This window comes from Nuphar pumila, chromosome 3 (genome assembly GCF_984573655.1).
Source record: "Nuphar pumila chromosome 3, dmNupPumi1.hap1.1, whole genome shotgun sequence".
Classification (NCBI taxonomy): Eukaryota; Viridiplantae; Streptophyta; class Magnoliopsida; order Nymphaeales; family Nymphaeaceae; genus Nuphar; species Nuphar pumila.
In genome coordinates, this window is record NC_143251.1 from 141,940,460 (window position 1) to 141,953,337 (window position 12,878).

A 12,878-nucleotide genomic window follows, 5' to 3' on the forward strand; every position below is an offset into this window, starting at 1 on the left:
ATAAAAGAAACCAAGATACCTTGTACCATGTGAAGAAAGAAGTAGATGGGTCTGAGGGTAAAGCAGAGGACCAATTCACACTTCTCTGGCTTTCAGGAGCATATATTTTTAGGAACTCTCCCTTTAACCCAACCTGAGAGGAGACATAAAATTTTATCAATTCAATTGAAAATTTCCATTTGTCCAAAAATTTAATTAACAAATGTTCTAACATAAATCCAACCATGTTATTAACTAACTAGATGACATTTAACTCAAGCTTTAAACTAGCAATTTCAAAGTGAAGAAATTACATGACCTCTATGTCACCTGGGTACGGGTACGGCCATGGAGAGTACGACACAGCAATTTCAAAAAATATAGGTACGGCACGACACTATATATATATATTGTGTAGGTCCAATGCAAGATCCAAATAATAGTTTGTAAGTGCAATGCAGTTTTTAGTAAAAGAGGAAGAGATTTTAGTAAAAAAGGAGTTAGTGGGATGAAATTTTGAATAAAGGAGGGAGGTGTAGGTAAAAAGTTAATAAAATGGGGGGGGGGGGGGGGAGGGTAAAAAGGAGAGTCTTCCACCGCCTCCCTCTCTCTCTCTCGGGCAGATTCAAAGAAGAAGAAGAGGAGGAGGTTGAAGAAGAACCCCCATTATGTTCTCTCTCATCTTTCTCCTCTCTCTCGATTTACCCCTCTCTCTATTCGCCTCTCTCTCTCTCATTTCCCCTCCCCAAACCCCTCCGGTTACACCCCCCCCCCCTCTCGTTTCCCCTTCCCCCAACCCCTCTGGGTCCCTGGAACGAGACCAGGTTGAGAGAGAGAGAGAGAGTCGAGGGTTTCGGGAGGGGTGATTTTGCTTTTTTTTTCTTTTTTGAGGTTCAGGTCTGCATTAGACCCTACCCAACACAGTGCGGTGTACCTGCACTGCGCCCGGTATGCATCGACACAGGTACGGCAACCGATCTGCCGTGTTGTAGTGTCATGACCTACATTTATTTAATTGGTTATATATGAAGCATAGTCACTTGTATCGTTAAAGGTAATTTCTTGGCGAGGGTATTTCTCAGAGAGATTTTCAAAAGTTGATAAATCTCAAGAGTTTAAAAAAATGAAAAAATATATATATAACAACAAAAAAACTAAGAAATAATGAGTTTTGCATTATTTTTCTTCCAAAAATATAAAGAAACATGTTTTAAAGGTTTTAAAATATAAAAGAAACAAAAAAATAGGAAATGCAAACTTAAAATAAAAAAAAGAGTTTTTTTTTAAAAAAATCGTGATATTTTGAAAATATTGCGATATTTTGAAAATATTGCGATATTTTGAAAATAACACGATATATTCCCGATATTATCAGCTACCTTGAAATAGCTGATAATTTTGCGACAATTTCAATATATTGGCGATATTGGTGACAGTGATACGAAGGAAGCCTGAAACAATATCTACATAAGGCGTCCAATCATCCATGAAGGTAACCAAAATGCAAGCAGAGAATAGGAAAATATCAAAAGGAAATAGCAAAAATTTCTACTAAATATCTAGGAATTGTTGGAAAGCAGGATGTACAAATCAAGACAGTGGTCATACACCTATTATCAGTGTATAGGAAAAGATAACAGATTGATTAACCTACATACAAAGATTTTGACAACAAAGGGAAAAAGAAAGATCTTAAAATCACTGCTCCACTAGAAAAAAATTGAAAAAATCAGCTCGGCCATGAAATAGCTTCTCAACAACAAAATTCAGACACATCAAACATCCAGAGGAAGGCATTTTGTTCTTGATATAAAATGATTAAGAGATATTATTTCTATCAACATAGAGTTTTCAAGTTACAGAACTTACTTGATAGGTCCATAGTGAATTCAAAAGGTTTTGAACCCCATTCTTAAGGCCTATGAGTTTGATCTGCCCTCTCAGTCCTGCTCCATCATTTTCAAGGAAAGCACCATAATTCTGCAAGGTTGAACTTCAATATCAATATAAGTTACTACCTACAAACCATAGCTTATGGATCCGTGCTGACAAAGCTATCATCCAAGGGGTCCTTATATGCATCATCTTGGAAACTGTAGGTGAACTTGAAATGCAACAATGACTTAAGTCAACAGAGGTGAAACCTAACTTGATACCATAGTAACCAAACTAACTTCAATGTGGTCTCATTCTTTTTAGATAACCATCAAACTTATGTGTAAAATGTTGGACAAACCATGCTTCCTTGACTCAGCTTCAATAGGTATGCAATTCACCCAAAAGAATAATAATGACCAAATCAATGAACAAATCCACTGCCAAATAGCATCCCAAGAGAATGGCTGATTGATGAGTTTTTGAGTCATGTCATTCCAATTTGTTACAAGTAAACAAATAGTGCTGAAAAAGACACAATAAGACAAAACCAAACAGAAGCAGGAAACGATACGGGAAGTGAAAGCGAGAAGCGATGCATTTGAAAATGTATAGGAAGCAGGAAGCAAGGGATAAAAAAACAATATAATAATTGAATGAAAATCGAAATGAAACGCAAATAAAAACTAAAATAAAAGTGACTATTCTTAAATTTCATGATTTTTTAGTGTAAGAATTAAATTTTTAAAATATAAAAATGATCACTGTCAATTTAGAGAAAGCACATGGGAGTGAGTGAGAAGCATGAGAGGAAACACAAAAAACAAGAAAAGTATAGTGAGAGAACATATAAGAAGAATGGAAGAAGCACGTGGAAAGTGTGGGAGAATCAAAATTGTTATCAAGTTTTAGAAGCGAGAAGTATCGTGCTTCCGAAGTGAGTTCCCGGGAAGCGGGTATCCCACCTATCTAAGAAGCTTCCAGTAACTCTGGACAAAACCATGAGTTTTGGTATGCCTATACAAGAAAAAAAGGACAGTGACTAAAAAACAAGAAATTATCAAGAGTAAGGCATGTGAAAGATTTACTTCACCCTAAAGTTTTATTGAAAAGATATAATCTTCAAACGGCAGCACATATGTAAAGCAACCATGCTATTATGAAATACAAGCCTTACTAAATGGTTGAAAATGCAGTTACTGGGTTCTTCACTTTAGGGGATGAAAAACAAATAAGAAACAGCACACAATCCAACACTCTGAATGCACTATAATCCTTTTAGCTTGAAAGATCCCACCCCTGTGCACTGGGATATTGGGTGCTAGCAATCCCAATGTTGTCACTATCGGTGTGAATCAGCCTGAATTCGCTGATTTGTATTGTATCATAAGCTATTTTAGCTACAAACTATTAACTCATGATAAAATTTGTTCTTAAGAGTGTGACCAAGGAAGTTTGGGTCCGTTCACTTGATTCACACCTTCATGGACAGTCCTAACAGCAATACATCTGTCATATCGTTCTCATAAACAAGGACAGAGAAGCATAACTTTTTCTGGCTTCTCCCATTTGTCCCTGAAAGAACAGGGCATTTTTCATAAAACTATTAGCCCCCTAATTTTTCACACTTCAGAAATATCTTCTAAGCACCTAGTATATCGAGATATTATATTGGAACCTATGTTTTCGAATGTCCATTCATCCATCAGCATTTTTAAAATAGAATATCAATTTACACATTCCTTTTTCCTTAACCTTTGCAACTTATAAGTAGGGTCCACAAGTTTTCCAACAGCACCAACACAAGCAAATGAGCAAGGACAAGCTATATCTGGAAGAAAATTAGAAAGGACACGTTTAAATGAACAAAACATGAGAAAGAGATGGCAGAAAGAAGAAATAATAGAATGGGTAGCTTATTCAATGTAAAACCCACGTTTCAAAAAAAAAAAATTATCAGACCCGGGTCGGGTCCGGACCCGACCCGGGCCCGCCATCGATAGGGTTTTAAGTTAACCCGACTCGAGAAGGGGATTTTGAGAAAACCCCTTCTCGAGCGCCGCAACACCTTCCCCCCCTCCACCTTCGATTTCGGGGAGATTAGGGGAAACCCATCGGGGTTTCCCCATTCATCGCCCCCCCTGAGGCTTTTAAAAGCACTGCAGGGGGGCGGTGGAGGGCACACAGCCCTTCGCCCCCAGCACGCCGCCCTCGATCTCCCCACGCCGACGCCGGCCACCGCCTCCCAGGTACGCCACATCTCCTCCTCCCTCTTCTCTTCCTCACCCCCCCTCTCCGTCACCTCGCCGGGAGGCCGACAGGCGGCTCACAGCCCCTGCCGCGGCCTCCCACCTTCCCTGTGCCCATCGGGGGCCCGACAGGTGGCCTATGGGGCCCCTGTCGTCCCCTCTTCCCTCTGGGGGTGCGCCGGAGTGCCGGCAGGGGACCAATGGCCCCTGCGACACCCCCTCACCCCTATGGGTGATAGGGAAACCGACGGAAGGTCGGTTGCCCTCCCTGTCACCCCCGCCCCGGTCTCTCTTTTTCTGGCAGGGGTCAGTCCCCCTGCCACCCCTAGATCACCTGTAGGCAGGGGCAATGCCCCTGCCGCTTCATGTTTCCCGGCAGGCAGGGGCTTGCCCTGCTGCCTCTGGGTTTTGGCACACAGGGGTAGTGCCCCTGCCGCCTTCCTATCTCGGCTGGCAGGGGCAATGCCCCTGTCGCCCTTTGTTTTGTTGGGCTGGTAGGGACTCACCCTCCTGCCGCCTCTTGGCTTCTGGGAGGGCAGGGGATAACCCCCCTGCTGCCCCTTGATTCTCTGCACGCAGGGGCTTGTCCCTCTGTCACCCCTCGTCCTGAGCTCTCTCCCTCTCTCTGTCGGCAGGGGCTGGTCCCCTGTCGTCTCGTGTTGTCGGCAGGGGCTGGCCCCCCTGCCGTTTCGTGGCTGTCGGCAAGGGCTCAGCCCCTGCTGTTTTGTTGCGGTCAACAGGGGCTCAGCCCCTGCCGCTTCGCTGCTGTCGGCAGGGGTAGGCCCCCTGCCGCCTCGTTGTCTGCAGGGGCTGACCCCCTGCCGCCTCGCTGTTTTTTACAGTGGCTCATTCCCTGTCGCCTCGTTGTCGTCGATGCCGCCTTCGCCTAATTCTACCCTTGCCCCGTTGCACCATTAATTATATTAACATAATTGAATATTTAACACTCTTGCATATTTACGCAACAGGTCCCGATCGTGCTCCGCTGCTCAACCCTCATATTATCCTCACACGTAGGCGTACGCAGCTGCACGACATCCCAAGGTAGGGTAAAGTCGCACAAAGGGCAATTGATGAACCTAATTAAGTTAAAATAATTAAGATGTCCATGCTGGATATACTTAGATTTATATTGCTTCTGCATTGCATATTTTCTTGTCTGCATAATTATGAGTTCGGGTACGGTTGTACTCTTCGAGTATTAATTTGCGTATTTGCTTATGTGGTTGAAGGTGGTTTCGTACTTTTTGCAATACTCATGCCCTTAATTGCTTGCATATATACTTGCCTGTACGTTCCTATGGGTCGATGTACAATTTCATTCTTCGATCATTATTTTGCATAGTTGCTTATGAGTTGAGGTGTGGTTTCGTATTTCTTGAAATACATATGCCCTTGTTTGCTTGCATACATTTTTGCCTGCACGTTTCCTTTGAGTGAGGTACGACTTCGTGTCTCGTGTATTACTTATGACCTTATGTGTTTGCCTATCTAACTGGTCAAGGTATGGTTTTGGTACCTCGTGTGTTACTTATGTGCGTTTCGCTCGATGTGCGGCATTGCAAGTCGAGAGTTGCTTGTGTAAAAGTATCTTCAACAAGATACTTTAGTTGATAACGCAACAACCTTAAGAATAAATGTGTGAACATACACACCCAAGAACACTTGTGCACAACAAACACAACACACCGAATCACAAATGTGCACTTGCACCCATAAGTTTCATAAACACTAAAGAGGTTGGGCTATAATCCCAAATCCCTTGAGAAATACAAGAGGAGCTGCCCATATAAATAGGGCTTTGGAGGAGGCCTTGGGAGAGGCTCCACATAGTCGTTGGAGCCCCTCCAATGGTCACAAATGTGACCGTTGGAGGGGTCCAACGACTAGTGGGTTGGGCCCCTCCCAATGCATGTACAATGCATTAAATGCAAAAGCAAAAATAAATAAAGAAAAAAGAAAAAAGAAAATACAAAAAACATATTCTCGAAAAAGAATATATGTAAAATTCCTAAACTACCCTTACTATGACTATATATATTTTATATATATAATTGGTAAATACATATACATATATTATATATATATATGTATATGTATTACCTTATATATATAAAATATATAGACGAAAATACAAGTTTGATTACATAATTTAACACCCCCCCTCAAACTTAGGGCAAGATGACCGATAGTTTGCCAAGAAGGAAGTTGAACCGCGGAGCGCACAGGGCTTTAGTAAAGAAATCTGCCAACTGATATTCGGACGTGACATAAGGAAGATCGATAACTCCTCGGAGATATGCTTCACGAACATAGTGACAGTCCATTTCGATGTGTTTTGTCCGCTCATGAAAGGTGTGGTTCTTTGCAATGTAGATTGCACTTTTGTTGTCGCAGCATAGCTTGGTGGGTCCTTCAATTTTGATCCCCATGTCTTCTAGCAGTTGGTGAATCCAAACAATCTCCATGGTAGTAGTGGCCATGGCACGATATTCAGCTTCAGTTGAGGAGAGCGACACCTTTTGTTGCTTCTTGCATCTCCACGAAATTAGTGAGTCTCCTAAGAACACACAAAAACCAGTGGTGGAGTGACGGTTATTTGGGTCACCTCCCCAATCTGAGTCAGTATAAGCAATCAATTTTAAGTCAGAGGAAGAGGACAGAAAAACTCCCTTATTTAGAGTACCCTTTATGTATCTTACGACCCGTAAGATGGCACTCATGTGAACGGATGTAGGCGCATGCTGAAACTGACTTGCAGTATGGACTGCATGGGATATATCTGGTCTGGTAATACTCAGATACATCAGAGATCCTACAAGCTGTCTGTAGGGTGTAGGATCCAACAGGGGAACTCCATCATCAATTTTCATCTTTGCTCCTACTACCGCAGGAGTTTCACACAGCTTCTCATCTGTAATACCTGACTTGTCAATGATCTCAGAAGCAAGCTTAGTTTGAGATAAGAAATATCCTCTAAGAGAGTATGCCACTTCAATTCCCAAAAAATAAGTTAAAAAACCCAAGTCAGACATTTCAAATTTATCTTTTAAGATAGATTTTATACTTTTAACCCCGTTAGAATCACTCCCAGTGATGAGCATGTCATCAACATCCAGAAGTAAAATTACAATCCCTGCATTGGATTTTCTAACAAATAGAGCAGTGTCAGTAAAACAAGAGGAAAAACCATTCTCAATCATAACAGAGTTAAATCTATCATACCAAGCCTTGGGAGCTTGTTTTAGGCCATAGAGTGCTTTCTGAAGACGAAGCACCTTTCCCTTAGGAGTCTCCATTCCAGGAGGAGCATCCATGTAGACTTCTTCGCTTAAATCGCCATTTAAAAAGGCATTTTTCACATCCATTTGATAGATGTTCCATTTGTTGATAGAGGCAACGGTTATAAGACATCGAACAGTGACCATATGAGCTACAGGAGCAAAAGTTTCTTCATAGTCAATACCATATTCTTGACTATATCCTTTTGCAACCAAGCGAGCTTTATACCTTTCAAGGGATCCATCACTTTTAGTTTTTACTTTGAACACCCATCTGCACCCTATTGTTTTCTTGCCTTTAGGAAGATTTTGGAATTCCCAGGTTTTGGCTCTTCTCAGAGCCTCAAGTTCATTGTCCATGGCATTAATCCATTCAGGGCATTTACGTGCTTCTTCAAAATTTCTAGGTTCTATATAAGAGTGAATGGCACTAAAGCAGGCTCTATATCTTGGTGAGAAAGAGTCATAGGAAATGAACCTAGAAGGAGGCCTTCTACTTCTCTCAGTTCTACGAGGGATCACTTCATTCTGAGAGGCACTGGGACTGGCATCATTATATCTATCAAGAGCACTCCTAAAGTTGTTTTGATCTCTATGAGAGTAGGTGATAGGGTCTCTAGGTAATTCAATAGGTTGATGTGACGAAGGAGACAAGGAGATGTTTTCCTCGGTTTCAAGTTCATTTGGGTTACCTTGATCTGACTCATTATCACTAGTATCATCGTCCTTATTCAGTAAATCAAATAAAAAAGAATAATCCATATTTTCATTATGGGGGTCACAACGTTCAAATCCACTAACATTTTCCAAAAAACTCACGTTCCTGGAAACATACAATTTATCACTTTTGATATCATAACAACGAAACCCCTTTTGGGTTTCAGAGTAGCCAAGAAAGGCACAAGGAATGGCTTTTGGAGAAAGTTTGTCATTCTTATCAGTAAGAACAAAACACTTACACCCAAAGACCCTTAACCTGCTATAATCAGGTTCCTTATCATACAGTTTTTCAAAGGGAGAAATTTTGTTTAAATTTTTCGATGGAAGTCGGTTTATGAGATAGACAGAGGTAAGAGCTGCCTCAGCCCAAAGATTTTTTGGAATGTTTTGAGAAATGAGCAAAGTCCTAGTTGTTTCAATGATGTGCATGTGTTTTCGTTCGGCTAACCCATTTTGTTGAGGGGTTTTCGTACATGATTTTTGGTGAAGAATTCCAAAATTTTCAAAATAACTCTTAAATTCATTTGAGAGGTATTCTCCTCCAGAGTCAGACCTAAAGATTTTTAAGCATCCATTGAATTGATTTGAAATCATCATGTGAAAACTTTTAAAGGTTGAAAAAACTTCATGTTTATGTTTAAGGAAATAGATCCAACAAAACCTAGTATAGTCATCCACAAAGATCACATAATATGAAAAACCTCCTTTTGACATTACCGGAGCCGGTCCCCATACATCGGAATGGACAATTTCAAATGGTTTTGTCGTAAACATGGATCTTTGAGGAAAGGGCAAACATTTCATTTTCCCAAGAATGCATTCATTACACAAAAAGTCACTTTTACAAATATGTTTAACAAAAGGCAAATACGAGATTTTAACAATATTGGGATGACCCAATCTCTTATGCCATACATGAATGTCTTTGTTTTGGACGACGTTGCAAAATTGACTCTTGGGAACTTGAAGAAAATCTACGTAGTAGAGGTCTCCTCTTCTAGAGCCTTCCCCAATCAATCTCCCGGACTGGCGATCCTGTATCCAACATTTATTAGAAGAAAATTTTATATCGCAACCATGGTCCGAGAGTTGGGAAACGGAAAGAAGATTTAGGTTAAGGTTTGGGATAAAATGAATTTTTGGAACAAAGAAGTCTTGTTTTTCAAAATTACCTATTACTTTAATCTCAAGAGATGTACCGTCCGTGGTTGATACAAAGGATGGAAAAGCATTTTTAGAAAAATTTGAAAGAGTGCAATAACTAGGGGTCATGTGAAAGGATGCACCGGAATCTAAAAGCCAAGATGTCTTACCGGGGGAAGAGAATGACATAGCGGCTCCGGAAGTACCTCCCTTGAGAAGAGGTTGTAGGGCTTCCACGATTTGTTGAAGAGAAAGAGACTCACTTGATAAAGAGGGTCGCTCTTCAACTTGAGATGCCATAGCCGTTGCAATCAATTTCTTCCATTTAGGACACAAGGGTTTGATATGTCCGGGTTCTTTACAATGATAGCAAGTTACTTTGCTATAGTCTATTTTGCCATACCGATCATTTCCTCCTTGACCTTGATTCTTGAAATGAGGAGGTCTATAGGTCCTCATGTTATTTCCCGGTCTTGACACGGCATTAGCCATTTCACCATCTTCTTGAGTAGAGGAAGTAACAAGAATGCTAGGATTATTTTTGCCAATCCCCATACGGGTTTCTTCACCACTTAGCTTGGTGATAACATCTTCGAGTGAGGGGGATGTGAAGGCGGAGAGAAGAGAGGACCGAACTTGTTCAAATTCGGGTCTAAGGCCATTTAAAAAATTGAAGAACCGGTCTTCTTCAAGTTGTTTGTCCTTAATTCGATTGCCTCACCACTCCATTTAGGTTCAAGGATTGCGAGCTCGTCCCAAATAGAGGATAATTCGGCAAAGTACTCCCGAATGGTCATGTCATTTTGTTGGAGAGTCAAAGCCCTCTTTTGGAGAAAGTACTTGTGGGATAGATCTCTTGAGGTGTACATTTTCTCAAGATATACCCAAGCTTCGGAAGCCCTTTTAAATTTGATGATGTTGGCATTTATCTTGGTCTCAACGGATGAGAAAATCCAAGATAAGATCTTGAAGTTCTTCATTTCCCAATCATCATGTTTCTTAGAATACTCTTCAAGGGCCTTTTGTCTTTCATCCCCTTCAAGGATCTTAATATCCCCTCCTTCAACAATGGTAATTTTGGGTTCCGGTTCCGGTATGGATCCATAAACGTAACCCCAAAGCCCCTTTCCTTTAATATGGGCTTCCATATTACCGGCCCAAACATGATAGTTTGAGCCATTAAGCTTAAACCCAAGAGAGAAATGGGAGTCTTTTTCGCCCATTAGAGAGGAAAGAATGCAAGAGATAGTATGTACCTTAATTACTTTTTGCGTCTTTCTTGACAAAAGAAGCTCCTAAAATATTGCTCGAAGAAGATGATCCTCTTTGATTTCAAAAAACTTGAAGGCACGCTTCCCGAAGAATGCAAAAGAAGGCGAGTCGCAATTCTTCTTCTTCAACGAGGCTCTGATACCATGTAAAAGTATCTTCAACAAGATACTTTAGTTGATAACGCAACAACCTTAAGAATAAATGTGTGAACATACACACCCAAGAACACTTGTGCACAACAAACACAACACACCGAATCACAAATGTGCACTTGCACCCATAAGTTTCATAAACACTAAAGAGGTTGGGCTATAATCCCAAATCCCTTGAGAAATACAAGAGGAGCTGCCCATATAAATAGGGCTTTGGAGGAGGCCTTGGGAGGGGCCCAACCCACTAGTCGTTGGAGCCCCTCCAACGGTCACAAATGTGACCGTTGGAGGGGTCCAACGACTAGTGGGTTGGGCCCCTCCCAATGCATGTACAATGCATTAAATGCAAAAGCAAAAATAAATAAAGAAAAAAGAAAAAAGAAAATACAAAAAACATATTCTCGAAAAAGAATATGTGTAAAATTCCTAAACTACCCTTACTATGACTATATATATTATATATATATATAATTGGTAAATACATATACATATATTATATATATGTATATGTATTACCTTATATATATAAAATATATATACGAAAATACAAGTTTGATTAGATAATTTAACAGCTTGTTGTCAGGTTATAACCTGCATATGCTCATATTTATGGTAAATATGTACTTACATAAACGTAGTCTTGTGCCTATCCTGATATCACTTGTTTTCAAAACACTAGAAGTTGTGTTTATGCGTTGTAGTTCTTTAAAAGCGAGTTTCCTTCTGTCAACCCAGTGCTCTTCAAATTGCACAACTTTTGCAAAGTTAAGTTTTAGGTCTTGCAGGATTGCGAAGTCACATTTGGCCCCTCCCAAGTCCACACACTTGGGAGAAATGTTTTATAACCTTGATTCAAGTTGCGGCTCATTTTGAATAACCCCGATCAGGGGCATGAGCATATGAATGAGTTGGGTTCTGTTGAAGGACCCATTCTTTATGTATCAATCTAGTGTCACATGTCGATACTAAGATAAATTTTGGATGTAAGATTGATAGTGTTGTGTCTTGTGTGAATGACTTAATGTGGCATTATGGCTTTTAAGTATGAATCGTGCCAAATGAGCACTCCTATATTTTTTTTGAATTGTTATGAAGTTGTGTGTTGGGTATTCCTTTTGAGAAGCCCACAGACCTCCCTGGTTCAGTATAGCGTACTTTTAGACATGCACAACATGTTAAGTACTTTGTTGATCGGACGAGAGATCCGAGATGACCTTGCATTATGAAATATGAAAAATGTTGTTGAAGTGAATTCAAAACTTATCTTGCCAGGCTGTGTTGTATTATTTCTTTTGCAGATAATATCTGTTGGGGTTTCTTTTGTGGAACCTTATCCCTTTCATCGTAGTCGTACTTATGACATGTACGACCGTACTTTTTGACAAGTACGTCTTCTTACGTTGCGATGATTGGATAAGTAGGTTGTGACAACCTCGATGAGTGCAAATAACAAAATGTTGTGATCACCTAAATAAGTGATGTTTTCGCCTTCACCGGCAAGATACTCGAGTTGGTCGAAAGACCAGAGTATGTAGATTGGGTCTTCAGTTAACTACCCCTGATGTACTCATTCGAATCGCTGACTCCTTTCAGGAGAGAGGACAGGAAGGTACAAAACTTCGATGGGCAGGCCATTAATGGCAGTTACGAGCAAAAGACTCGACTTCCCCAATCATCGGAGTTAGGGGAATGGGACTACCATAATTATCCTAGGTGGTAGCTCTCCATGTTTGGGATGCATCCATTGTTTATGCTGCTTTGGGGATTTCTCTCTTGGTCACCGACCGTCCCCTTAGGTGCGGACTCAGTCAGCTATCCGGGTTATCATAAAATACATAACATAATAAACCCCCGAATCAGTCTAGGTTGTTTCTAGAGTCGTGCCTTGTGCGTACCCGCTTGGCCAGTTAATATCGAAACATAAGTTAAATCTGATCGCAATGTGTTCAGTTATGCACGTATGAAAGTTATAGGGTACAACAGGTTCAATACTTATGGAATTGTGTGTGTGGTTGATGAAGCATTGTATTTTGCTAGTTAACTTTCTTGTGCAGTGCTTTGCTTGTAATAGTTAACCTATTTGTGCCAGTAAAATGCTTGTAATAATTTTAACATTGTGTTCATGATAGTTGCTCTGTGAATCTGTTGAAATTAAATTGCTATATAATTGTCTGTCTACTTGACATATTAAATTATTCTGCTTAATT

General features: G+C 40.5%; 1 protein-coding gene across 2 annotated transcripts in view; it reads right to left on the bottom strand.

The window, feature by feature from the left end:
- The window catches only part of BGAL9 (beta galactosidase 9), a 118,345-nt gene that overhangs the window by 2,745 nt on the left and 102,722 nt on the right, over positions 1-12,878 (bottom strand). For both annotated transcript variants that reach the window (XM_090000357.1, XM_090000358.1), the window contains 2 exons: positions 1,849-1,959; positions 20-133 (listed from right to left, as the gene is read on the bottom strand). In XM_090000357.1, the coding sequence (XP_089856483.1) occupies positions 20-133; positions 1,849-1,959 (225 nt within the window). The remainder of the gene's footprint in view (positions 1-19; positions 134-1,848; positions 1,960-12,878) is intronic.